This window comes from Cariama cristata, unplaced genomic scaffold, assembly GCF_000690535.1.
Source record: "Cariama cristata isolate BGI_N322 unplaced genomic scaffold, ASM69053v1 scaffold6189, whole genome shotgun sequence".
In the NCBI taxonomy this organism is placed as follows: Eukaryota; Metazoa; Chordata; class Aves; order Cariamiformes; family Cariamidae; genus Cariama; species Cariama cristata.
The window spans coordinates 15294-43155 of record NW_009636252.1 but is presented as its reverse complement, the minus strand read 5'-3'; the positions used below and the strand labels follow the sequence as shown (position 1 = coordinate 43155).

Sequence of the window (27862 nt, the reverse complement as noted above, 5' to 3'; positions counted from 1 at the left end):
ATTGGATCACTCAAAAATCACTACCTATTCAGGCATAAAAGCCATCCAAGGCGGTCTCGAAGAAGTGCAATTCATATCACTAAAAGACTTTCCGATGATGAGCGGGTGAGTGTTACATTTATTCTTTTTCGTGCTCTCTATTCTGTCTCCTCATTGCTAGCTTTGTAATGAGGTCACAGGCAGGCTTTCCTCATTTTGCAAATCTGATACATTCAGCTCTCCATACTTGTGCTGAATAATACTTAATTATTCTGTCATTAACAGGGAGAAACTGACCCTTTCTTACCGTATTTCTTGCAAGTGCTTTCCAAATTAAGGTTTAAGATATGCGGCATTGCAGAGGCTTGGAATTTCAAATGTGTTGCTGATGCAAATACAAACAAGGAAACCCAGGGCTGGATTCAAAGTAAAAATCTACGGATGCACTAAGTTTAATCAGGCCACGTCTGGGCAATTACCATGGGATTTAGGTTTGATTTAAAGTGACTGAATATTAAAAAAAAAAAAATAGGGCAAAAGGACTGAGGTTTTACTGGGTTTGCTGCTTCTGTGATGAGCTAAAACCTCCTTCTCAAAGGATCCATCACACCTTTAGACTTGCAGTCTTTTGTTAGACTGGGATCCCGCTGCAATCAGAGAACAGGCACACTGGAGAGCCGGGGATCTAAGGTACGGTCCGCTGGTGAAGCAGACTCTCCATTTAGCTGACTTTATTTAAGAGAGGAGCAAGTCTGCTGGTAAACATACTGAAAAACGGGGGTGGGTGGCGAATGTGAGGAACAGACTAGAATGCTGTCAGCCCCTCTTAAAATCAATTTCTGGCCAATTTCAGAACAACGAAATTTGAATTTCAGATCAATGTTATTGCAGCAATATGAGCAGTCCAAAACTTGAGGTAACCTAACTGTGAAAACCAGCAATTTATCGTATAAGGACAAATCACTTGAGAACGAGTAATTGGTTATCTGTAGGTTTTAGATGCAAATGTCATCTAGGAGGAAATATTCTATATGTAGCTAGGAGAATTAAAGGAGGGGATGAGACAGGGTATTTGTTCTGCCTGCCCTGTTTCAAAACTGTACACTCCCATCTACCTCCTTGCAAACATTGGTTTGACAGTTAAAGTCTTCTAGGTGGAATCATTCTAAACTGGGGTTGTTCAAAGCTGCAGCTTTAATGTAAATTTGTGTTCTGATTTATACCCACACCTATGATGCGGTGTTCAATGCCATTATAGTATGATGTTCAGGAGCAGGGTTTTGGTTGCTCTTCCTCGCTTTTTTGGACTTACTGCGTTGAATGCACCTGTTACACAAGGAAGGGTGACCATATTTACTATACCAAATTCTAATGTCATAAGCAGAATGGAAGCAATTGTGTTACACACATTACTGCCAAATGCTGTTTCAGACTTACATACTTAGATCCAAAAACAGAGCTTCAAAGTGCTGCAGGTGATTTGCTAAATTTACTCCAATTTCCCTTTTATTTACCATCTAGAATGCAAATTAACTGTGTGAATGAATGAGATGTAATTATGTCATTATGTAAGTATATAAACACAAAGCAATCATGTAACGCTATGTGGTTATACATGGACTTTTGCTCCAAAGAGCTACTCTTTTCAACAACAGCCTATTTAGAAAGATTTAAATTCAATCTTTTAAAAGGGAGAGAGAAGAGAATCCTGCTTTTTGTTTGTATAACGCCTTCATGAATTTAACGATATGTTAAGTGTGAAAGCTAGGGTAAAACTTGGCTCTAGTCTGAATATTTATCTGCTTCCTATAGATGTCCCAGTGTTTGTTGTAAAACAGATAAAGGCTGTGAATATATTGAAGGGATGTAATTATCTGGTTCCCGAACTTCTTCCAGTGTTTGCACTGGTTTCCAAATCTACTTTCTTGCAAGAGACCTGAATCAAGATTATTTTCACTGCTTTATATATCAGTGACTAGACATTTGGCACGGGGCCTTCAGCTTTTGCCATGGATGGATGGTTGGAACCTCACCCAGCTGCAGAGTGACAAACATTTGGCTTGTTTGCCTGACTTATGCGCTTGGCAGTTTCAGCTCATTTCCCTCAGTACAGTTGTCCACGTTGAAAAAAATAACAAGCCTGGAAGTTGTCAATTGTTAATTACTGTTGGGTGATGAAGAGGTCAAGCTTTGCTGTAGGCAGGGAAGAGAGATAAAGGTAATTGCTCTAACCTGTGCCCAAGTACGTATGGCCCTGGATATCAATAGGGCAGTTAAAAATAGTTATGCTTGCATGGGTATATTCGTCTTCTGTGACAAACTATGGTTTGTAGGGGTTTTAGCACTAAATATACAGCAAAGGGAATAGTATTAGAGAACTTTCAGTAAACACACCTGCTGTAGCTACCATTTTTAAGGGTTTATGCTCTTGTAGTGAGTTTTCATTCGGCTGTCACTAGGAAATCGTATTTTAATAAAATCAGTACTTTTTTATGATTATAATTTCTGAGTCACTCAGTATTGTTTTGTATATGGTGATAGATATAAGGACAATAAAGCCATTGGATCACAGCAGAGAAAAATAATAAAATCTATTCAGACGTTTAAAACAGAAGGTTAGATCCAAGGCATCCTCCACTTGAGACTTATAGCAGGATCTTGGCAAGCTGTGGAACCTGAGTTTGCTTTGCTCATTTGGAAATTGGGATGAAACCAACTTGATCTGTGTCAGAGTGACCGTCCAGGTGCTAGCAATCAATAACATTTTATTCACATTTCCAAAAGGAGCACACAGCACAGAGAGAGGTATCAGAATCAGGATTTGTTATGAACTGGGTTTAGTCATGCATTCAAGGGAACTAAGTGAGATACGCTTTTAAAGTGCAACCGAGTGACTTAGAGATCGCTGTATCCGTGCACAAATGCTCTGCAACTCATTGTATCGATGCTTTAGCAGAACACGCTGAAGCATTTTGGCTTTCACTTGCCTTAAGTGGAATTATGCCAGTGATGAAGTTAGTCCAATATTCGTAGCGCACTAATTGGTCACACTTCAGTTCACCACTGGGAAGGAGACTTGGAGGTCCGGCTGGGCTATGAGTAACTGCATCATTACAATTGCTAGACTAAAGCCAGAGATAATCTTTCTCCTTTCCTTTTAACTCCCAGTAGAAATAGATAGGGATTAACATGTAGGTAGGAGAAGGAAGCAGGCTGTGGTTTTGCTTGTTTTGGCAACCACCACTGCTTTGATAACCTTCTAAACATACTGCACGTTTGATATAAAAGCCTGCGTTGTGTGGAGCTCACGGCAGTTCTACTGTTAACTTGTACTTAAGGATTTCCTATTAATTGATTCTGTAGTGCTGTGATTTCACCAAGTCCTCTTCCACAAAGTACACCGTACTACTGTGTAAATGGTCCTCCTCTCTGCACCAAACATTGCTCATTTTGCTTTAGGCATCAAAATTTTGCTGTGTGAGGAAAACCCTTATCCTCTAGGCTAAGAAAGTCCTAAGCTGTAGAGGCTTACTTGTCATATTTATGCAAATAATTGTAGGTGTCATGGGCAGAGCAGCAATATGAAAAAAAGCGAACTAAGCGTGCCACTGTGAGAGAGTCGGCAGAAGATCTCTTCAATGATCCTATGTGGAATCAGCAGTGGTATCTGGTAAGAATTTGTTTCATTGTGGAACTGGGGATGGTGAATTTCAGTTGTGCTATCAGTGGCATTATTTTACTAGTATCAGAGCGATTTCGCTGAAGGAGGTAAATGAAGAGTCCCTTTCATTAGCATATACTATAAAAATGAGAGATCTCTATGCATAATATTTCCAGGCAACTTTCTATTTTCTTTGAAGTGTCATTTGTACAGAGATTCTAAAAGTCAATTCTGGCTGCTGCTTAGGATGGGGGTTGATATTAGAGAGTGTAGCAGTTAAAAGCTACCTTTATAATGATTAAAAAATATTTGCTGCTGAAATATAAGAAGTCCCTTATCATGTCTGAAGCTGGCCGTATATTTCTTTATTAAAATTAGTAGTGCGGGGCACATACTCCAGACAAAAACAACAGCATATGCATGCATGTGACAAGCACCTTCAGTCTCTTGGACTAGGATTTGAATAGAAGAGGATCTCTACAGTTCTCATGTTCAAAACCTCAAGGAAAAGAAATTTCCTGAGCTCTATAGCTCTGTCTGGGGCTCGATTTCCTATCTGCATGTGACAACTCAGAAATACAGTTGGTCCTTTATGTTTCATATGGTTTCCTTCGATAGCCTGTATTTCCAGTATGCATCTAGCTGTACCTTCAGTCCAGGCTTCCTTGCTTTCACTCAGAATAGGGATGGGATTAAAGGTGAGTATAACAAATCAAGAAGAAAGGTCAAGCACAGATGTGGCCCAGGTGGCTGGAAATACCTTTTTCTTCTTCACTGCAGCTTAGAGAGAACCAACCAAACTCTAGGCTGATTGTATAATGCTTTGCCCTGTCTTTCCTTTGTTTGAGCTAGGAAAAATAAATTAGAAACTGCATAGCATAAAATATTTCCATGAAGATTCCTGCAGACTTCTTTTCAACATAAAAGAAGCTTATATTTAAGAATTTAACTTTTCTTTGATGCTGAATATCTGCTTGCTTCTTTACCTGTTTCCAATATGAAGCAGGAAATTTCCGAGACGTCTGTAATGGACAAATACATAAACACACACAGAGTTCAAAAGAGCAGTTTTGTGAAAAAAGCAATGCCCTGCTCTCCAGGAGACATAGTTCCTTTTTCCACCTTTCTGTGGTTTTCATTTCTTTTCCCTCTAGGTTTTTCCACAAGAGAAACAGAAACATGATGCTTACTCTTGTTTGCAGTGCACATTGAATTTTTTCTGATTAAATGCATAAATGTATTAAATATTTTCTTCCAAAATATGTTCCTTGCCTTGTAGTAAATAACTTATTATTACCTTATCATTATGATTTGATGGCAACAGTTTTTAGCTCTAATCAGTGTATCTTCACACATCACCAGAAAAATTGCTTGTTTGATGCATTCTAGAGAACAAGACTTGAAACCTCAAATAATTCCCTGAATGGCAGCAGTCAGAAAAGAAAGGATAAAATGAAAGAAAGGTCATTCCCATAACAAATTTATTTTTCTGAGTCTCATATTTTATGCAACGTTCCTTTGGAAACAAAGAATTTAAAAACCTGTGATCGACTAGTGTAATTATGCACAGGGAAAAAGAAAGAAAATGCTTTTTTTTTTTTTTTTTTACATCTGTGTTTTTATGGGGGTTGTAAGCAAGTTTTCCAAATTAGATGTATGTACTGCACGTTCAATATTGGAGAGGAAAAATGACCTGTTTAGGAGCCACTCTTCAAAGAACTTGCAGTAGAAGAGAAGGCTATAGATGATTCATGCTTCCAGTTGATTTACCACAGGAACAGTAATGAGGGTAGTAAACAGAAAGTTGTGATTCAGCACAGTTGTTTCTAACCAAACGACTACCTTTATTGTTTTATCCATTAATTATTTTGCTCTGGCTAACTTGAACGTCAAAGGAGAAAACACATTTAGAGAAAACGCAGCTCACTGTACTGCAGCTTACAGTCTTGGCTTCTCATCAAGTGAAAAGAACAAACATTAGCAGGTCTGATTATTAACTCAACGTTCCAAGGTTCATCGGTGCATCCCTACCGTTCCCATGTTTGTGCTGCCTACCTCCAATAAATACGGGATGCTCTTTCTTCAGTGGGATCTTCCAGTAATGGTGTAAATCTTCTAGTGCTGCAAGTATTTGAAGAAACTAATTTTTGTTTTGCCTTTGCAAAATTTGAGCAAAATACACAAGTTCAGGCAGGGAAGGTTTAGAGCGCCTGTTAAAATACGACTTTAGACCTGTGTAGTATAATGGATAAAAATGTTGATGTATTTTAATCCTTTCTGTCCCCCAGCAAGATACAAGAATAACCCCATCCCTGCCCAAACTGGATCTGCATGTTATTCCTGTATGGCAAAAAGGGATTACAGGGAAGGGTGTTGTCATCACAGTACTAGATGATGGCTTGGAGTGGAATCACACTGACATCTATGCTAACTATGTAAGTTTGGGCATTACAATGGTATGGAATAAATTAATCAATTGTAAATTTGATACACAGACACTCTTCTCCAGCTCGCTGTCTGTTCTGTAAGTCAGCTCCTACAGTACAGAGGCTGAAACATTTGCCTTAGGCATAATTTGAAACCTGGTCTGTGTCACAGGGAGCTGAATGTTACTTAGCAATGATAGTGGGGTGGGTTTTTTATTTTTTGTTTTTCTTTTTCCCCTCAGTGGATTTAGTTCCCAGGCATGTTTGCATACAGTGGTTTAATGCTGAATTATTAAAGCTCCATGAAAAATTTATGGAATTGTTAATGCCCATCAAATTGTACCAACTTGATTGCTGTCAACATGAGGCACACCAAATAAATAAATACAGACTCTGGAACCTGTTTTGTTACACGTTGTAAAATGCATTTTCTAGTTGTCCAAATTAATTCTGGTTTTCTTTTTAAATGCAGGATCCAAAGGCAAGTTACGATTTCAATGACAACGATCACGATCCCTTTCCTAGATATGACCCAACAAACGAAAACAAGTGAGTAGCCTCCCAGCTGTGTGAAGAGAATAAACCAGTATGTTATTAATTTGTGTGTTAGAACAAGCAAATGCAGAAATATCTATGTACGTCCCCTATACAATTATATAATAAAAGGAAGAATTTGTGTAACAGAATCACAGGATGGTTGGGGTTGGAAGGGACTTCTGGAGTTCATCTGGTCCAACTGCCCTGCTCACGCACAGCCTCCTAGGGCCAATTGCCCAGGACCATGTCCAGACAACTTTTCAATATTTCCAAGGAGGGAGACTCCACAACCTCCTTGGGAAAACTCTGCCATTGCTCAGTCGCCCTCACAGTAAAAAAGTGTTTCCTGATGTTCAGAAGGAATCTCTGGTGTTTCGGTTTGCACAAACATTTTCATGTAACTTTGGCACAAACACTGGAAACTAAGGAAATTAAATTCCCAGGTGAAGAGCTTCATAACTGTAATCTTCTTATCATGTCCCAAATTTCTTCATATCTTTGTATATGTAAGGTGCTGATATGTTTCTGTAACCTGAAGGGAACAATTGGTTCATGTCACCATGTGTGTTTCTGGAATGGTGCCTCCCTAAGCAGATTTTTACTTCAGTTCTTTGCTTTGCACTGGGAATTTTAAAAGAATATGTCTCCTATGAAGGGTCTGGAAGAGACTGTGTCTTAGAGGAACATAGCGAGAAACACATCCTTTCAGGTCACCTTTTGTAGCTAAAGACACCCTTTTCCACTTCTGGCAGAACCTTTTGGACCAATAGAATAGCTTCTAGCTCAGTGCACGCAATCACAGGTGAAGTCATGCTTCTGACCTGCTCTCACACGGATATGACACGCGATCAGACACTGGAGGAGGTTACATTCACTCCCGCAACAATCTTTCTGTCCCTTCTGAGGCATATGGAAACTTTATTTAGACCAGATTTGGCCCAAATGTCCTCAAGGTAATAACATAGGAAGTTTCAAAAGGCTTGAAGACGAGACAGCCAGCTGGTTCACTTAGAGGACTTGTGTGTCTTGGAAGGACAGAGAAGTTTCCTCTGATGCCCTCTCCAGCACTACTGCTTTGATACTCTGTGGAACATCTTGGTGGGTCTGTCACACCTAAGTGTGTCCATGGTAGTTCACGGAGGGATTTTGTCCATCAGAAAGAGAATAGAATGGACCTCTTTAAAAGCTGGCACACAGAAGTCAGTTTCTTAAACCAATTAGAATGTTGCTACTCAATAAAGATACAGTAAGAAACTGATGCATTGGTTCCCTGTTGTCTATCAGACAATACAATAGCATCTGCGACATAAGTCAGAGTATGGGGAAAAAAAAAACCAATCAATCAAAGCATAAATGTCCCATGAGTAAGGCATTTGCAAAATGACATTTCTACTTTGTTACAGCATTATTTAAGAGCAAGAAGCCATTATCCTCTTGTTCTGATGACACTATCTCTTAAATCTACCTGTATTACCTCTAATCTTTATTAATAAGTAAATGGAATTCAGCCCAGAAGCATTCAAACACTTCATTGAATAACAATCTGTAGTATTAAATAATACAACTCTTTTACAGTTACACTTATATGAAGGTTTTCTGTATTGTGGAATAAGAATCACCTATGGCAAAAAAGAATTGCATAGCAAATTGTTGGTTACAAGAAAAATTTAGCAATGGTGAGGACACTTTAAAGGCTCACTTTCTGCAATCCTGAATAAATGCCATCATTAAAAAAAAGACTAACTGAATGTGTGATTAAAAAATACTTGTATCATATTACTGTCTGAAGAACTTTAGCAGCTTCTTAGCCCCATTATTTTACACTGCTTTTGCACTCTGCTAAAATACTGATATCTAGTAGGTCTACAGACTTCAGTGTAGTGTACCTACCTTAAGTTAGGTATTTATCATCTCATCATGATGATCCTTTGATCATTAAGTAGGTAAAATTATGTTGCTTGAAGCCTAAGAGAAACAAATGTTTTTGTACCATGTAGATATAACTCAAAAGGTGTTCAATAGCTGCATTGCATTCATTTAAAGGAAGACTTCCACCAAATCAAGGTCAGTGGTGAGTCTTTGTGTACGTTACACGAAGACATTATGAAGTGTTTTTTATTCTTGCTATATTTATTCAGGCATGGGACACGGTGTGCAGGAGAAATTGCCATGCAAGCTAACAACAGAAAATGTGGAGTTGGAGTAGCCTACAATTCCAAAGTTGGAGGTAAGAAAATGAAAATAATATGAATGGAAACCAGACAGATCCTGTGAAGTGCTGAGTGCTTTCAGCTACCATTAATCTGAAATACGAATGATTGGTCCTTCTCAGAAAACATCAATCTTGCAGTATTAGGCTACAAAATCCTGTCTGGCCATAGTGCAGAGTGTTACATCTATATGACAGCATTTCTTGAATGTCAACATACTTTCTGGAATTTGGTTATCTGTTGAAAATGAGTAGAATATATAACAACAGCAACAACAGTATAGGTGGTGGTGATGATGATGATATTATTACTATTACTATGACTATCACTACTACTACTACTACTGCTACTACTAGCAACAACCTATATTGTACCCAGAGATAAGACTGTATCTTTTAAGGAATGATGGACTCAATTCTTATAATTGGTTATCCTGAAAGGAGGAGGCATGAGGGAGGAGAGGGACTGAGCAGAGTGGAAGTAAGAATACACAAATTCGTACCCACTCTTGCTTGCAGCATATTGTTTCCATCTACACAATTACATTCAAAAGGTCGTGTCAGTCAAGATAGTCAAACTCCTGTGGTTTTTGTTTCAACAGCTTACTTCTCTACTGTCTTCATAAGTTAATTTTGAAAATAAGTAGAGTCTTGCTTGCCCGTCAATCAATATTGCCCTTTTTTTTGAAACGGTGACTAAAAGTTTAAACCATTAGAGGTTTATGAAATAGTCATGATCAAAGTATCAGTTGCAAATGGTTATTTAGCTTAGGGGAAGATACTTGTACAGTCTTAGCTTTTCTGTTACTCCCTTTTTTCCTTTTAAACAAAGGGACGATGAGTGGCAATTGACACCCATAACTGCCGTTCCCGTCATTTCAGTCTTATGTTTGTAGGTTCCCATTTACTCGTCTGAGCTGTCATAGATGTCAGCTTTGCAGTCTGCCTTTGCCATAATGCATTATGCTGTCATGCTCTGTTTAAATAAAATATCTCACTCATAAGACGAAGACGCCAAATTTTCAAAGCAGGGCAAAATGGATGATGCTGCAAAGATGTCTGAACTCCCGCTGTGCCCATATTTTAAGGCACTTGCATCTACAGAGAACATTCTTCCAGAGTTATTTGCATATGCTCTGTGTTCATTTGCAAATGCAAACTACAGAGCTGTGCGGGGTGATTTGTTTAGAAAAGGAAAATTACAGGAGAAAAAGCAGTCCAGCAATCCAAATTACCCAGAAAGCTGCCTATACCTGGGCAAGGGAGGAGAAGGAATGGAAAAGTTGAAAGCGATTGTAAGCTGTTATATATGACCAGCCTGATTAAGATAAGGATGTGACAAAAATATGTTCAAAGAGCAATGGAAGATAGGAGAAGTCTTCAAAAGAATTAGATTGATTTGGAGTGGCTAAACATTGGAAGGATTTTTTGATGTTCCAAACTATCCAGGATTCATTTCTTCACAGGCTTTTTTTCTTTTTTTTTTTTTTAAATCCACGAAATGATACATTACACACTTCTATTTGACATTAGTTCAGCGTGCTTCCTTTAAGTGACTGTTTTCTTGTAGCAGTTGCCATCCTGGATAAATCCAGTGGTCCGCAGCGAATGCCTTCTCTGTGGTGGTCAATAGCAGCTACTTTAAGGAAAGAAATCCTGACATTTGGAATACCTTGTTCTCTAACCTTGAGCATCAGAGGTTGGTTTAACATTGCCTCGAGGTGTAAAACAAAATATTCAGTTCAAAGTTTTTTGTTTTCTGTGAAAATACTGACTTTAGTAATTCTGAGTGTTCTCACTAGTCACATCGATGCCTGGCCCTATTCTGAAACCTTGATTAGTCTCTTCAGTACTTTGTGGCTGTGAATCCCCCAGGCTTTCCTGTGTGGAAAAAAAAAAAAAAAAAACCAATCAAACTTGTTAATGCCAGTTTTCAAAGTGACACCTTTCAGTGTCCGTTAACATTCACTTCTTGTTCTGTATAGAGTTAAGAAATGTGTGTGTTTATTGATTACCCTTGGAGTGAAGCAGGGTGTATGTATTTTCACATATATCTAACCCTAGCACTGTGCTATAATATGTCTATGGTGCTGCCATGGAAATCTAATGATTAAGAAGCTCCATTTTGCAAAGGACTGGGCTGAGAGTTCCCACACAGTGATGTGTTGCTAAAAATAGCCTTCTGCCAGGCAGATACATGTATATGTCTGAAATTACCTTGGGCTTTGTCTGCTTTTGATTTTGTGGGACTGGTGATGGGAGCAAGCATGTGCAAGAATAGGAAAGAGTTTATGCAAGAGAACATAATTGGAATCTGCTCAGGGAAATATCACTGCAGTCATCAAATCCCTGAGTTGACTTAAACAAGCAGGATTTTTGGCGATGACAAAGACAAGGCAGCATTTTTTTTCTCAAACTGTTTTCATCAGTGTGTTGTCAGTGTTCTTGTTTTCTTCCTTATTACATTATTTATCTACAGAGTTGGCTTTGTCATTTTCTGTGAGATATATCTGTACACTACTCTCTGCATTCCCAGTGTCTCATTATGTGCTGCAAGCTTGCACCCAGAGCTTGCAGTCATTTCCACACAGGCAGATCTTTGCTCATAGCTTGCTGATATGAGAGAATCTTACAATTCTGAGCCAACCGAAACATGAATATTCAAAATATTACGAGTTTAAGCCTATCCATGGTAAGTGGTGTTTTTAGTACCTGGATATATACCTTGATTCATTTCCCAGCTTTGTGAGTGATAGTGGAGTAGCAGTGGTTGAGCGGATTAACTCCTTTGTCTGTTTTTGCCACTAATTAATATGAAATAATAAAGCCCAGCTTTATCTCGGAGGTATTATGAGTCTTAGAGGCCAGCCATTTGGGAAAAGAATTATGCTTGCAGTCTTTTTTTCCCTGCTTGATAGTATAAAAAAAGAACGAGACACTGAGCTGCAAGGGCGAGGTTGGGGGAGTTTTTTTGTTCTTTTTTTCTTTTTTAATAGAACAACCATATTTTGCCTGCCATACTTTGGAAAAATCCCCATTTTGTGCAAAATACTAGAAAATGAGTACTCATCATTCACCAACTGCTGGTAATGGTGCAGCTGCTGTGGTACTAACTTGCCAAATTCAAGAGAACCCAGACATTTTTATTGCTTGAAAACGCAGGCTGAATCCTGACTGCTGTGGCTCTTGTATTGCTGCTGTTGCTGGGAGAGCCGTGCCACGGTGGGAATTTTGCCAGACTTCTGCTATTTCTGTCCTCCTCCAGCACTGGACAGCGGTCACAGTCCTACTGCAGAGCTAGGGATTTGCGGAGCGAGAGATCCAGTGCAGATGAACTGCTGTCTGCCACTGAATTTTAAGTACCACTGAGATCAGGCTTCCTCTGAAGAAGATTAGATCATGCAGTTCCTAATAAAATGTTAATGGCTAGATATCTCTAGCATCTCTGGATTGCTCACAGTAGAAAAAAAGTGGCAGTAAAACAACACTGAGAATTTTTTGTGGTGAAGATTGAAGAGCTGGTGAAATTGCGGAGCCACAAAGCAAAACCTTAATGACTGTGAGTACAAAGTGTTTTAGTCAGAACATGCAGAACTACATCTTTGAACTAAAACTCTTAGAACTCTTAAAGATAAAAGTAATGTTGATAAAACCTATTTAATTTTAGTGACGTACTAGCAGTTTGAGAAGTCTTTGTTACAGATTTAACAGAGAGGAAGAAAAAGTAAAGAAAGAGCTCAATGCAATAAGAAAAAACAGGAACAGTAAGCAAAACATCATCTTCTTGGCCTTCTGTAGAAAGAGAGAAATAAATAAGAGGCAATCAAGTTTTCAAGAGGGTTTTTCTTTCAGGTTTGTAGAGGTCACTGAACTCTGCAAATACAGGGTACTGTTTCACACTGACATGAACTGCCCTCAGTATTAGTTAACGTGAACAGCAGTAGGCTGTGGTTGCAATAGTTACGGATTCATTTTGCTGGAAGCAGTTGGCGAAGACAAAGAGAAGGGAACAGAAAGTAAATCCAGTCTGCTGCTTTTTTTCTGTTAAGGTATACGAATGCTGGATGGAATAGTCACTGATGCTATTGAAGCCAGTTCAATCGGTTTCAATCCAGACCACGTGGATATTTACAGTGCAAGCTGGGGCCCTAATGATGATGGTAAAACTGTGGAGGGACCCGGGAGACTGGCGCAGAAGGCTTTTGAGTATGGGATAAACCAGGTATGGTGCTTAAGAGAAAGATACAATAAAATGTGGCAGAGAACAGAATTTTGAAATGGTTGATATCAGGGAAGAAATTAAAATGGTTTGTGCTCTCTTTGCTCAAACATATCTGAAAAGATGGAGATAGATTTTAATAGTACAAGTCAGAGAAATTACCAGCCAGAATAGGACTTTTAAAAAAACATCGTTAGAGCTTTCTAAGCTGGTTCTAAGCTGCTATTCTCCACAGATAAGCTTTCTTTTTCCATCCTTACTTTTGCTGCCTTTGTCTCGCCCTGCCCCCCACCCTTTCTGCTGCTTGTTTTGCGCTGAGCAGTAATTGGATTTCTGCACTGAAAGCCTATAAAATTTAATACAGAATTTCTGCTTTGTGACTGTTTTGCTGTGTGAAATAGTGATGCATTTTAGTACCCTGTGGATGGGCTTGTATTGTGTTAATTGTGTTATTTTATAAATTGGTGCATATCACGATCCAATTAAAATGAAGATAGTAAAAATGCATGATGAAGAGTATTGGAAACAATGTTTTTACAGTTTTTTTTTATGTTATCCTCTTTAGATTTGCTTGGATGATAAGTAGGGTGCAAACTGAGAGCTACCAGGGATGTATTAATAAACTACTCTTGCTCTTGCCAGTGAAGTGAAAAGATATCTAAAGATGGACAGGTACTAGAGAGAGGAAGACTGAATCAGAGATAGGAGAGGAGAGAAATGGAGGAGAGCTTGAAGGACAGAAGCAAAGAGAAAGGATTTTGGAAAAAGGGCAGTTAACATTGGCAGACAGAAGGAGAGAAGAAAAAAGAAGAGTCCGACAGCTGACAAACATACTTTGAGGGAAGAAGGGAGACCAAGAGGAGTAGGCTGGTGATAAACAGAAATCTAAGTCCATAGACAGGCAGGAAGAGAAGAGAGAATTAAAGGCAATAATTAGGGAACCAACGTTCAGTGGTCTTACTCTGAAAAAGTACGTTCTTTGGTGAAGAATGTATCTTTCTTTACACCTTGTTTTATTTCTCAAGGAGAACATTAATTCGTCAGTCTTCCTTTTGCAAGGATCTGAATGGTCTCCATTCTGCTTAGTCAGCCAGAGTTTGGGTTGGGGTTGCCAGCGACTTTCATCCCTGGCGCCTTCATTGCTGGCCTGGTAAAGCACTTAAGCATATGCTTAGCCTTTAGCATCTGAGAGGTGTTAGTAGCACTCCAAGTGAAATCAAAGCAGGTGTTTACACATACCAGTGCTTTTATGATCTGCAGCCTTTATTCTCAGAGGAAGATACTATCTCATTTTCTGTAATTGACATGGCTTGTCCTTCGCATTTTAACAAACAGTGGTATCACAAAGACTACGGCTTGCTTTATTTTGAATGTTTGAAGTGCTGCAAATGTCTTAACACTTGCATGAATAACTTCAAATCTCATCTGAGTGGGATAAAAATCTGTATTTCAACTCCACTGAATGTACATATATTAATAATGAACAACATACGAACTTTTGCTTTTCACACAAAACGGATTTTTGTCGTCTGAAGGACTAGCACAGCTTAAGACTGGATAGGGTGATAGGTGTTTCCTCTATGACAGCTGTGATGATTTACATGCTGGCAGCTGCCAGCATTGGTTGTTAGCTGGTGCTCCTTCATTACACATTGGAGACCAGAGCACTTGTATCTGGAGACCGGTGGTGCTGGCCCCCAGATGTGTAAGAGAAGGGAGGGTGTTCGGTCAGATGTGCTTGCTGGTTCACTGTGTTTCAGCAAGTGAATGCCAACTGCGAAAAGCTTTTTTACAAAAAATAAATTGGATGTAAAAGTCATCTCATGTACATCATTCATACTACTTACCTACACCTCTGTGACTACAGGAAAGGCAAGTGAAATAACCTCTGATAGACTTGCCATTTCTTAAAAAAAATGGGCATTTTTCATAGAAAAGTTCAGGACCAAAACATCAGCATGTGGGAAAACTTACCTGTTGAACACAGATTCTGTTTTTGACTTAAAAACCTATTCTGAGGAAAGTTGCTGTACCTGGAACACTGAACTTAGACCAGTCAAACTAAGAGATGTACTGTAGGGTGTGAAGTAAGATACCTCAAGTAGTTGATTTCTTCTGTCTCTGTCTTCTACAGTGCTTATGGAAAATTGTCCTTTTCTACCTGCAAATGTTTGCTATATTAGGCTTTTTGAGGGGGAGCAGTTGTTAAGAATACATTACAGAGACTGAAATCTCTTTGATAACCACTCATTTCCATTTTCTCTAGGGCCGAAATGGGAAAGGCTCCATTTTTGTATGGGCTTCTGGGAACGGAGGCCGTCAGGGTGACAACTGTGACTGTGACGGTTACACTGATAGTATCTACACTATCTCCATTAGCAGTGCTTCTCAGCAAGGCCTTTCTCCCTGGTATGCAGAGAAGTGCTCTTCAACTCTGGCCACAGCGTACAGCAGTGGGGATTATACTGACCAAAGAATTGTAGGTTGTTTTTACCAGATTCAGAACAAAAGTAGAAATGTTTTATATATGCAAATAACAAGCGAGAGCTCTTAACTGCTTCGTTTCAAGTGCCTGCTTTACGTTATGTGTTACCTGCCTAGTGCTTTTGCCTTGAAACACTGAGGGATTTGTAATCCAAAAAATGATTGTATTTCTGGAACATCTTCCACTGTAAAGCCATGGCTAAACAAAATTATTACGTCAATGTGGTTAAATCGGCATGATGAATTTGTCTGCCGTTTCTGTATGTCAGAAGTGTCCGCATGAAGGCTTATATGGTCCCAGTCTTCAGAAAGGGCAGATGAAGTGAAATTTAAAGTAAAAGGAAAAAGAACCTCTGAAGTTAGTGTACCATATGAATCAGTACCTCTGGTATACCTTGCTTTTGTAAGATTGTCAGCCCCTGAATTCCCACTTAACAACGGCAACAATAGTGCTCCCAAACCTGTAAAAGGTACTCGGCAAGCAGGCATATCAGTCTGCGTGCCTTCATTAACTGTGCAAGAAATAACTTGTACCAAAGAAAATTGCTGTGATACAACGATGCTGAAGTACCTATAAATTCTGTTCAGCCCTGGTGGATGCTAATTTTACGATCAGCTACATTGATGGGGATTAAAGCAATGTCATTCCAAGTTAGCCAGGGTATCAGTCCTTCCTAAGTGGCTTCTCTTCATAGCTGAGATGTAGATAACCTGGGCAGATGAGTTTGGTGTTTAATTTCCAAATAAAGCACATGCTTCATTGCAAATTATAGTTCTTCTGCTGAAGAGGGAGCAGAACACCAATACTAATCCTATGAGTAATTTTCTAGCAAGCAGTAATTTTAAATGTTCTAGGCCCAACACAATGATCTGTTTTTATGATTCACCAGTAAGTCTGAAACACTTATTGTGAAACCTTAGAATAAAATAAGATATTCAGTGTGGGAGTATTTTGTTCCAACACAAAGCATTTTGATACAAAAAATATAGTTGAAGTAAAAAGAGTGGATTGAAATATGAACAGATTTAAGCATCCATCACTTTTTCTGCTGGTGAGGAATGTATTAGTACAAACCAAGTAAAGGATACATGGTTATGTTTGTGAGTGTGGATATGACTGTATTTACAACTGTTTATTCGTGCAATCTGGTTTTTTTTGTATTTTCTGTCAGACAAGTGCTGATCTTCACAATGAATGTACAGAGACTCACACTGGGACCTCTGCATCTGCACCACTGGCGGCTGGAATTTTTGCTCTAGCACTGGAAGCAAAGTAAGATGTCACACAGTTCGCTTTGAAACTCCTCTCTCTCAGCCACCCCAACATCATCCCCCAAGTGTTGTCTGTCTGAAGTGGCACCATCTCATGCTGCTCCTCCACTTTTTGTCAGTCAGACTTACTCAGCCTGATGACAAAAATAAGTAGCTCCTTGCCTCAACACCTTCCTAGCAAAGCAGAACCAACATAAGTAAAACATGATGACCAAGGAATTCTAGTCCATTTTGAGCATTGGCAACAATTGTTTATTGAGTTCTGGTCAATTGCGCTTAAAAGCAGTGAGGCTGCACATGTGTCAGGAGAAAGTAATCTGAAGACAATAAGTTTCAGGAGTTTAAATTAAGTCATTAGTCAATTTACAGAACCTTCTCTGCCAATGATGGGACATAAAATGGAAGGTACCCAGGCTTGACTGTCAGAGCAGGCAGGGAGCAGGCAGGTTCAGATCCTGTAGGGCTGGTAGTCAGAATGTGTGACTTAGAGAGGCTAAGAAAGAACAGGACAGGACAGTGGCTTTTTCACAGAAAACATTTCAGGCATTAGGGCATAGGCTTAGTACTTGAATGGTGTGGGTTCAGCTCCATTTTCTATTACATATTCCTTTGATGACATAAGCCAAGATACTTAGGGCCTTATTTTAAAAGGTAGAGTTAATTACAGACAGAGTCAAATAGCCAGTGAATTTTCAAAGTCTAGGTCCCATAAAGACTGCTGGGAAATACTAGTTTTGCTAGTTAACTTTAAACATCTGAATAATTTTGAAGAATTGGACTCTAATCTTGCTAGATACCCATTCTTCATTTACACAGAAATCTTATCTACCTGGAGAAGTATTGTGAGGATAAGCATGCAATACGCTGTGTATTTTAAAGTAATGGGACGCTCTATGCATGCAAAGTGTGTTCTGTTGCAGACTAGTAATTGAGAAAAAAATGGTAGATGGCCCTGAAACAATTAACCAGGAGCATTTTCTCAACAGCCCAAATCTGACATGGAGGGATATGCAGCATTTGGTAGTGTGGACCTCAGAATATGATCCACTGGCTGGAAATCCAGGATGGAAAAAGAATGGAGCAGGACTGATGGTCAACAGCCGATTTGGGTTTGGACTACTCAATGCCAATGCGTTGGTAGATTTAGCTGATCCCAAAAGGTGGAAAGGTGTACCAGGAAAGAGAGAGTGTATTGTCAAAGACAAAAGCTTTGAACCAAGGTAAGAATTTGCATTAGCAGTAACCAAGCTTATACCTATCTTAGTAAAGCCTGAAGGATGGTATTCTGCACAGATTGCTCTGAACCATACTAAGAGATTTCTTTTGATTCATTTGGTTTTGCCTTACTGTATTCCTCAGGGGCAGGCAAGGAGCATGTGTTTGCTTGCCTTTTTCAGTGTAAGACTGATGGAAATTACTAGCACGAAGCCTTAACAAAGAGTAAGATTGTTATGGCTGCTTGTGTAGCCAACATATGGATGGATGATACTGTGAGATAGAACCTGATCAGATAAGATATGACTGTTGAGACTGCTATCAGAAGATGAATAAAAAGATACCAAAGTCTCCCAGAGATTTTTGGTTTTTAAATCTGTAATTGGTCTTAGCAATTCTTCTCCTGTGACAGGCATAGTATATGTTGAAATCAAGGTGATATAGTGAGCTTTAGTCCCATCTGTAGCACGTCTCATGAAACACAAGTGTCCCAAAGGCTCACTGAAAAGACTTACCAGCCAGATTCACAAGTGCTCCCAGTTTAGTAAGCTTAAACTGAGCTCAAGATACAGATAAGTTATAATTAGTCACTAAACTGGTTAATCAATAAGGATATCTAGACAGACCGTTTTTGTCTCCGCTTGTTCACTTACGGATTTGTTGTCTAGGAAAAATACAACTATTTCAAAGGTTGAAGTTATACTGTGTCAGTGCACCGCCAATCTGTCTGTAACGACATATTGCAGTGTTTTGGAGTGTCGCTGCTTGGTACCCTTATTATTTATTCTATTTTACTATCAATTTGCTTTTATGAGCTCACTGCTTTCCACAGAGTGTTGATCAGTACTGATGTATGCCATACTTGCTGTTTATGTATTTTATTACAGTCCTTTATGTTACACATTATAAAAACAAAGGTCCCACAATTCTGACTTTAGAATTATTTATGTGGAGGTTTAGATACCCCATTCTCATTAGAAGTAATGGAAATTGCACAGAAAAAGCTACGCACAGTAGCTCTCTGTACAGATAATGTACAGAAGATGTTAGCCGTTTTTTTCTTGAGATGGCATTGACTACAAAGGGTTAAAACGACTGTGCCTGTTGCAATATTTTAACTCCATGATAACAGCTCTTCTGGATATTTGAATGAGGCAACTAAGTGTAAGTTTGATACAGTCATGTGATGTAACTGCCTGTAGAGACTAGGTTTTTTGTGGTCTCTGTGCAACAATGAAGTGTTGACAGAAACCCTTGATTATCAAACTTGCCTGCTTGCTTCCAGGGTGTGTTGCACAAGTCTGTTTTATGCAGTGCTTATCAGTTGGTCCACTTCAGTGTTATCCGTTCTTCCAGGACTTCCCATGGTTTTTAATGGAACATTCAAAAAAAAAATGAACGTAGAATTTGTCTCTACTTCTTCCTTTCTCATCGTTCTGAAATGGGTGTTAAATGTCTCATTTGCACTTCACATAGTGATCCAGAATCAAAAGTTTCTGTGAGTAATGAAAGAACTCCTGTAATTTTGCCAGATTATTAAGAGCAAATGAGGAAGTCATCATTGAAATTCCCACAAAAGCCTGTGAAGGTCAAGAAAACTCTGTTGCATCTCTGGAGCATGTGCAGCTTGAGGCAACGATTGAGTATTCCCGTAGAGGTGATCTTCATGTCACTCTGGTATCTCCATCAGGTACAAGAGGCAAAGACATGCTTTCTTTGTGTTGCTGTAGTGTGTGACATTTCTTTCATTATAAACCACCTCTGTGTTCTTCAGTGGTTTAAAAAGAGCTAAATATATCATGAGACAAATCTAGTGACCTGCAGCAGGAGCATGAGGACAAAGCATCCTAGGAACTAGAGAACTGGTTCTCTGAAACCCCTTTTCAGCCTTCATGTTTTCTGGGTTATTTTTGTGAGAAGAGTTTTGAAAATCATACTTCAGAAAATGAAGGCACCATTTCTAATACCTTTTTGTTCTGGCAGCAGGACCTATAAAAACTGAGAGTTCCTTGCAGATAACAAATCATAGTTCAATAGTGCTTATCAGCCTTACTGTGATTTAACAAACTAATGGAAAACTGAGGAAATCTGCCTCCCTAGATTTCATGTGACTGTGTCTTCCCATTGGTGTATATAAAACCACGGTGTCTGTTAGGCCCCTTAGTACAACTATACTAAATGTTCTAGAATATGGCAAGCTATCTTGACAATGCCCTGAAATAACACCATAACGAGAAAAAAAAAAGAAAGGAGAATGAGTATAAACAACTTTGTAGAGGGTAAGATCTGTTAGATCAACTGATGTTATTAGAAAAAAAAGAGAAGCTTTCAGGCATGAATTTGAACATCAGGCTGATCTAATTTACCGAATCAGAATCACAGAATTACAGAATCGATTTGGTTGGATCTGAGGATCTGGGTCTGGGTCCAGTAGACCATGGCACTGAGTGTCACATCCAGTCTTTTCTTAAACATCTCCAGGGATGGTGACTCCACCACCTCCCTGGGCAGCCCATTCCAATGCCTAACGACCCTTTCTGGGAAGAAATGCCTCCTTATTTCTAGCCTGAACTTCCCCTGGTGCAGTTTCAGACTATGTCCTCTTGTCCTGTCACCAGTTACCTGGGAGAAGAGGCCAACCCCCACCTGGCTACACCCTCCTTTCAGGTCGTTGTAGAGAGCGATCAGGTCTCCCCTCAGCCTCCTCTTCTCCAGACCAAACCCCCCCAGCTCCCTCAGCCGCTCCCCATCAGACTTGTGCTCCAGACCCCTCACCACCTTCGTTGCCCTTCTCTGGACTCGCTCCAGCACCTCAAGGTCTTTCTTGTGGTGAGGGGCCCAGAACTGGACACAGCACTGGAGGTGCGGCCTCACCAGTGCCCAGTACAGGGGGACGATCCCTGCCCTGGTCCTGCTGGCCACACCATTGCTGAAACAGGCCAGGATGCCGTTGGCCTTCTTGGCCACCTGGGCACGCTGCTGGCTCATGTTCAGCTGGCTGTCAACCAACACCCCCAGGTCTTTTACTGCTTGACCACTTTCTAACCACTTGTCCCCCAGCCTGTAACGTTGCACGGGTTTGTTGTGACCCAAGCGCAGGACCCGGCACTTGTTCTTGTTGAACCTCATGCCGTTGGTATTGGCCAATCCATCCAGCCTGTTCAGGTCCCTCTGCAGACCCTTCCTACCCTCCAGTAGATCAACACTCCCACACAGCTTGGTGTCGTCTGTAAACTGACTGAGGGTGCCCTCAGTCCCCATGTCCAGATCATCAATAAAGGTGTTTCAACAACACCGGCCCCAATACCGAGCCCTGAGGAACACCACTGGTGACTGGCTGCCAGCTGGATTTAGCTCCGTTGACCGCAATGCTCTGAGCCCAGCCATCCAGCCAGTTTTTTACCCGATTTACCAATATTTAACGCTAAGATACTAATTCACAGATAATAAACCACTGGAGCCTTGTTGATATCATTATTGCAGGACCCCACGAGTGAGCAGTGTTAAGATACTGTAGGTACGGTGTATTTCCAAGCACTACCTTGTCTGGGATTCCTTTTAAGACTAATCTTAATTTTTACTTTTTTGATTTTATGTTTTGTCTTATGGGAGCAATGTTGCTGTGAGAAGTTTTATCCTTGACTCCTGGGGGTATTTTCAAATTTAATTCCGTTTTAGATAAGTTTTAGTTTGAGAGTAAATATATGGACTGTCTCTAGGTACATCATGGAGATGAGAGCAACAGTAGCTCTCATTCTACTTTTACAAAGGTATTTCCTTCCCAAGAGACATCTGCTGCTAAGATGTAGGAGGCATGGCTTCCTCTTAGAAAAACACCCCTTTTTGAAAGACTGATGACAGCAATGTCTTCTTCGTCTTTGTAGGTATTTCTGTGGGTTTAGCTGAGGTAGCGGTAGTCAAGTGCTGCTGCTTCCACTATAGTATCATGTTGCCTTCATGATAAAGTGTTTTTTTAATATCATAGAATGATTTGCTTGGAAGGGACCTTAAAGCCCATCTCATTCCAACCCCCCTGCATGGACAGGGACACCTTCCACCAGACCAGGTTGCTCACAGCCCCATCCAACCTGGCCTTGAACACTTCCAGGGATGGGGCATCCACAGCTTCGCTGGGCAACCTCTGCCACTGCCTCACCACCCTCACCGGGAAGAATTTCTTCCTCCTATCTCATCTAAATCTTCCCTCTTCCAGTTTAAAGCCATTGCCCCTTGTCCATTCTTGCTGTTTTTCCATTTTCCTGCAAAACAGTACTACCAAATGTATGTCATTCCTTTTCTATATTTATGGTGTTACCTTTAAATATATTTGTAGCTTGTGATCAGGCTCCCTGGGGCTTCTCTGCTCCTTATTATGTAAATACAGCTCCCTTGATCTCTCCTTATATGCCAACAAGGACAACAAATTTCCTACGGTGCAGCAGAATCTCTTCTGCTGCAGAAATACTTTGCGAACTGCAGCATTTTTGTAATAGTAATACTAACAATGCAAATGCTTTTCACCCCATTGGAGTTCCAGGCTGTAACAATTTACATCCACTTACCAAAAATAAAAATACAGTGGTGAATTCAGGATAAGACTTTGGTTTCACAATACTGCCTGAGCTGGTTTGCCTTCAAAACTTCCATCTCAGAAGTTTCCCAAACTGTTCATCAGTGGGAAAGACTGTGACTGATCTCTGTTTCTTATGCCTCTATATGTATCCACTATTTTTTTGTATTAGAGATTGAACACTGAACAAGATGTACCTTTTCAGCATGACCTAATGTGATAGTTTTTATGCTCTTAAATACTGCTGTGAAAATAACTAAAGGAACCACTGCTCAGAAATAGCGTGTTTCCTGTTCCACAAGCCACTGTTAAATAGTGTATTTTCTAGGATACCTATGCACTAGATAGTGTGCAAGCTAAGCAATGTGAAAAGTAAAAGCGGGTGTGTAAGAACAGTCACTACTCTTGATCTTGCACTAACACAGGGACCAGCACTGTCTTACTGGCTGAGAGAGAGAGAGATAAATCTCCGAATGGCTTTAAGAATTGGGACTTCATGTCTGTTCACACGTGGGGAGAGAATCCAACAGGCACCTGGGTTTTAAGGATTACTGATGTGGTAAGTATGTCTGTACGTTAACTAGCTATGTTTGGTAGCTAACACAGATAAAATGATCATTAACCACTACCAGGCATTTTGATTGTGAGTCTTCTCACTAAGCAAGCTACTACAAGAATTTATTTAACCCGAATATCCACGTGGATTAAAGATTGAAGGAAAAAGATAAGGTCAGATTTTCTTGTTCTCTACATAAATGCAAAGCACCATCCTCGTTTCACTGACATGTACCTGTCAAAAAAATTTCATGCCTGTTTTCTCACACACTATATGTCACTGAAAGAAATTACTTAATATAATTTTCTGTGATTCATGGAGTTAAATGTGTAATCGAATTAACATATAGTTAACTGCAGGTCAGGTTTTCCTGCAGAAAAGAACACAGGATAGATCTGGACTTCTTGTAGTGCATATGGATAATTTTCATTAACTCAAAACCTTTTGAATTAATGAATTTCTGGTGGCCTCAGAGAGCCGTTCTGATATGTACCTTTCCCTAACTCCTTTCTTAGAGTAATTACTGCTGAACAACATTTAAGGATTAAAACCAAGAAATCTACAGATACGAAATAAATAAGTTTACTAAAACTACCTGGGGATATGGATTACAGCAACAAGACACCAGAATAAAGCTGCTTGATAGGCAACTGAAAAACCATTCTCTTCAAAGAGAGAGTGATCAAGCGCACTCATCTCTGGAGAATTTCATTCAAGTTGTCTATTAATAAGCTTGCCATTAGGGGTCAGATCCTGCCAGAAACTGAATCAGACCCTGAGCCTCCAACCCCTGTTGGCCTCAAATTGTAAACAGGAGGATAACGCCAAGTACTAAGCAGATGGACAAGGCAGGAGAAGTAAATATTATTATCAACAGTGTCGTGTTAATACTGCAGGCCTATAGATAACCCCATGGTTACAGATATCCTGCTCTTTGTAATTGACATAATCCATTTTTTGGAATGAAGTTAAGAGCAGCATTTTGTTTGTAATTCTCTCTTGTTTTCCATCTTCAAGTGAGAGGTTCCAGAACCTTACAATAAACCAAGCTTTTTGTCCTCGAGAGGTAATGCACCTTTTCCTCAGCTTGTAGGGTTTTGTGATTCCTGAAATAAGTTTTCATATCAATGACCCTAACTGCAATCACAGATTCCCATGCAGAATTACTCATAATTTAGTTGTCATGTAAGTTGTGTATGTGAACTTTGGTATAGACTTCTATTAGAAAAGGAGAGTTTCAGCAGCTGTCTTCAGTCACTAAATGACTGAGCAAAAATTCTGAAAGAAGCTTTGGTGAAATAAAGTTTTGGTGTTCTCTGTACTTGTCTCTTCCACTTTTGACTATTTAAATACTGCTGCCAAAACTAATGGACAAAGCATTTATTGCTCACTTCCACATGCTGTGTTTCAGATTGCTGTTGTACACCACTACAGAATATTATTCCAAATTACTATTCCAATGGTAACATTTGTGAGGAAATTGCCAAGGAGTGGCTTAGTGAACAAATACTAATAAGACAAAATACTACTTCAGTAATTTTTAGCATTCTGTGTTAGGACAAAATTCCACTGGTGCTTACGTGATTAATTAATAATTATGTTGCATCAAAATGCGAATACTTGGAGGAGTTAAGCCACTGTATTAAATTCCACTTTCTGGTCTGTCCTGTCTCTGATGTATCAGTCTTTTTGTGCTTATAAATCATTGTCTAAATTTAGATATTGGAAGCCTTATAATTTGTTCTAGTCAATTCTGTCTACTTTACGATCAAGTGTCCTGTTTCCTCTTCTTATGTCCTGAGAACCTATGCTAATGCCATGCTTGTCTTTTAGTCCAGAAGAATACAAAATGAAGGAAGGATTGTAAACTGGAAATTGATTTTGCATGGCACTGCTACCCAGCCAGAACATATGAAGCAGCCACGTGTATACACATCCTACAATGCTGTGCAAAATGACAGAAGAGGAGTGGAGAAGATGACGGACTTTGTAGAGGTTGTGCTACATTGATTTTTTTCCTTAAATATTTTTCAATTTCTAAGAAAATTGTATTTCTTCCTAGTAAGAAGACACATACTCATTCTGTATTTGTTTCATGTAGCCCCTGACCGCTTTTGAGTCATGTATTGCCCAGAGAAGCTGTGGATGTCCCATCCCTGGAAGTGTTCAAGGCCAGGCTGGATGGGGCTTTGGGCAACCTGGTCTGGTGGAAGGTGTCCCTGGGGGTTGGAACAAGATGATCTTTATGGTCCTTTCCAACCCAGACCATTCTAGGATTCTGTGATTGTAATTTTGTCCATGTCAACAACTGATATTTTTATTACTCTTTGTTTTTGTATGCCAACATCTAAGCGTTTTAGGATGTTAAGAGGATATTGCTACTAAAGCAGTGAACTCAATAGCTAATGCAGTTGAGGGATACGAGGAGGGAGGAAAGCACCTCTGACAGACACGCTAAACTTATGTAATTCCAGTGAGAACAAGCGTCACATCCAAAAGGAACTTTGTGGTGGAGTGCTTCCAGGCAGTTTGGAAGGAAGTTAGTATCAAAAGACATGACAAAAATCAGGGATTCACTGATTCAGAAGGTTCGGTTAAGTGGATCTGTTGCTGCTAGCTCCTTTGTCGCCCCTTCTTACCTGTCAGGTAGAGTGCTCTAAACACACTCCAGGCTTCTGAGAGTGACTGTGAGTTTCTGGATGCACAGGATGGTAGTATTGTACTTTTTCACAATGCTTGATTATGTCAGCATCTTTGGAATACTTTATTAATCATATCAGTTTGTTTCCCCATTAAATAACTAGAACATCTATAAAGTATAGAGAGATTAACCTTCCTCAGCCAGGTTATAAAGGAGAAGATCGAGGGAGACATGATTATGGTCTTTAAATACATTAGATAAAGATCCACAGGTGTTGCACCCATGTGCAAGAAGATGAACTGGAAGGAAGTAAAACTGAATTCAGGAGGTACTGTAGGAGAAGATTGGTGGACATAGTAAACACCAGATGAAGACAAAGTGAGTGTTCAGTTAGAAAGACAACCTAGTGCAAATGGGGAAGTTATGCCGCCACATACTGCTGTGTCAGTATGGGAGGCATAATAGACACCGCTGAAATGAGATCACTCCTCTCAAGACCTTCTCTGTACATCTGTATCTGGCATTAGTCTTCCAGGATACATGTCACGGCCACCCATTAGCCATACTCCTGGTTGAGTCCTTTTCACAAGGATAGGTGGCACAGTCAGAGCTGCCATCACCACTGCGTGTACGTCCTTCAGTTAGACTGCTGAGGAGCTGTCTCCCTTAGTACAATCAGAAATACCTCTTAAGACTGGGACAAATCATGCTATAAAAGGACATGTTGCATCCTGCCAATGTGGAATCTGAATTTATAACTTCCTACGTTGTGGGGGCATTTGATATTTTATACAATACAGTCCTTTTGATAGTTTGTTTTCGTGCATAGTGGTCTAGTTCTTTTCCAGATGCTAAGTGGCTCCAGAATGAAAAAATAGCATCTGCCCACACGTAGATGGAAATCACTAATCAGGGCACATCTTAATCCAGTCAGTTTTTGCATTGACACCTAACCTTTTTTATGCTAATCTGTATTCTAGGACCATACCACACAGGAGAGCTTGACTGAAAAACCCAAAGTCACAGAAGATACCAGTAGTAGCAGTGTCAAAGCAGAAGATAAAATCCCATCACAGGCTATGCTACATTTGCTGCAAAGCGCTTTTAGCAGACAGATGGCTCAGAAGCGACTGCCAAAGAAGACTGCAAGTGAGAAGTTAAATATTCCGTATGAACACTTCTATCAAGCTCTCGAAAAATTAAACAAGCCCTCCCAGTTGAGAGACTCAGAAGAAAGTCTGTACAGTGACTACGTTGATCTTTTTTACAATGCCAAACCATACAAGCATAGAGATGATAGACTGCTGCAAGCCTTGGTTGATATTATAAATGAAGGAAACTAAACTGTAGGGTATGGCACTGAGTTGGAAATATTCATTTTCCCCACCCCACCTGTAGTTTTTTTTTCAGAAGTCTGTTATATGCTCTAGTTGTGTGATTGCTGCTTTGATTGCTTCATATTTAATACAAATATCAAGGAGGGGAAAAAACGGGTGTGGGAGGATAAGACAGTAAACTGATGCTTTTTAGTAATAGCTTTTTTTCAAAGCCTTTCTTCATTACCATCAGAGTATATTTGCCCCCTCAGGCATGAAATGCAGTGGTGTTCCCCTGAAAACCCTGATGCTCTGTTTTAAACAATTTTCATGTTACTTATTCTTCCACCCTATTCACTTAGCCTGCAGTAGGATTCAAAATCTGAATTACCAAGCGGTTTTGAACAAAACTGCCAAAGCTATGGGAAGATACTCTCATCCCTGGATTTTTAATGAATATTGCAGTCTGTCTTATATTTGGCATTTATTCCAGATTTAACACTTGCAGCCAATGCTGCTTCCGTTGTAGGGTTTTTGTTCCTTCTCCAAAGAGCAATGCTCTCTTACCCTATGATTGGACTCAATGATCTTAAAAGTCCTTTCCAACCTAAAGGATTCTATGATTCTGTGGTTCTGTCCTCCCGTAAAGGAGCAGCTGGGAGGCTGCAGGTGGACTGGAGCAGCAGTGAACACTGATGAAGCTATCCACGATATAGACTACAGACAGACATACAGTAACATAAAAGAGCCCAAAACGAGGCATCCCAGACCATGGGG

General features: G+C 39.8%; 1 protein-coding gene across 1 annotated transcript; it reads left to right on the top strand.

Moving 5' to 3' along the window:
• PCSK1 (proprotein convertase subtilisin/kexin type 1) lies at positions 1 to 27198 on the top strand (the record flags this gene model as incomplete). The annotated part of the gene is made up of 13 exons (XM_009707850.1): positions 1 to 105; positions 3539 to 3649; positions 5929 to 6075; positions 6539 to 6615; positions 8742 to 8830; positions 12862 to 13034; positions 15298 to 15510; positions 16688 to 16788; positions 17774 to 18007; positions 19535 to 19692; positions 22998 to 23131; positions 24962 to 25123; positions 26750 to 27198. Coding segments are annotated over 13 exons (2067 nt in total), but the record flags the coding sequence as incomplete, so codon positions are not given.
• Between the last annotated feature and the right edge of the window lie 664 nt (positions 27199 to 27862).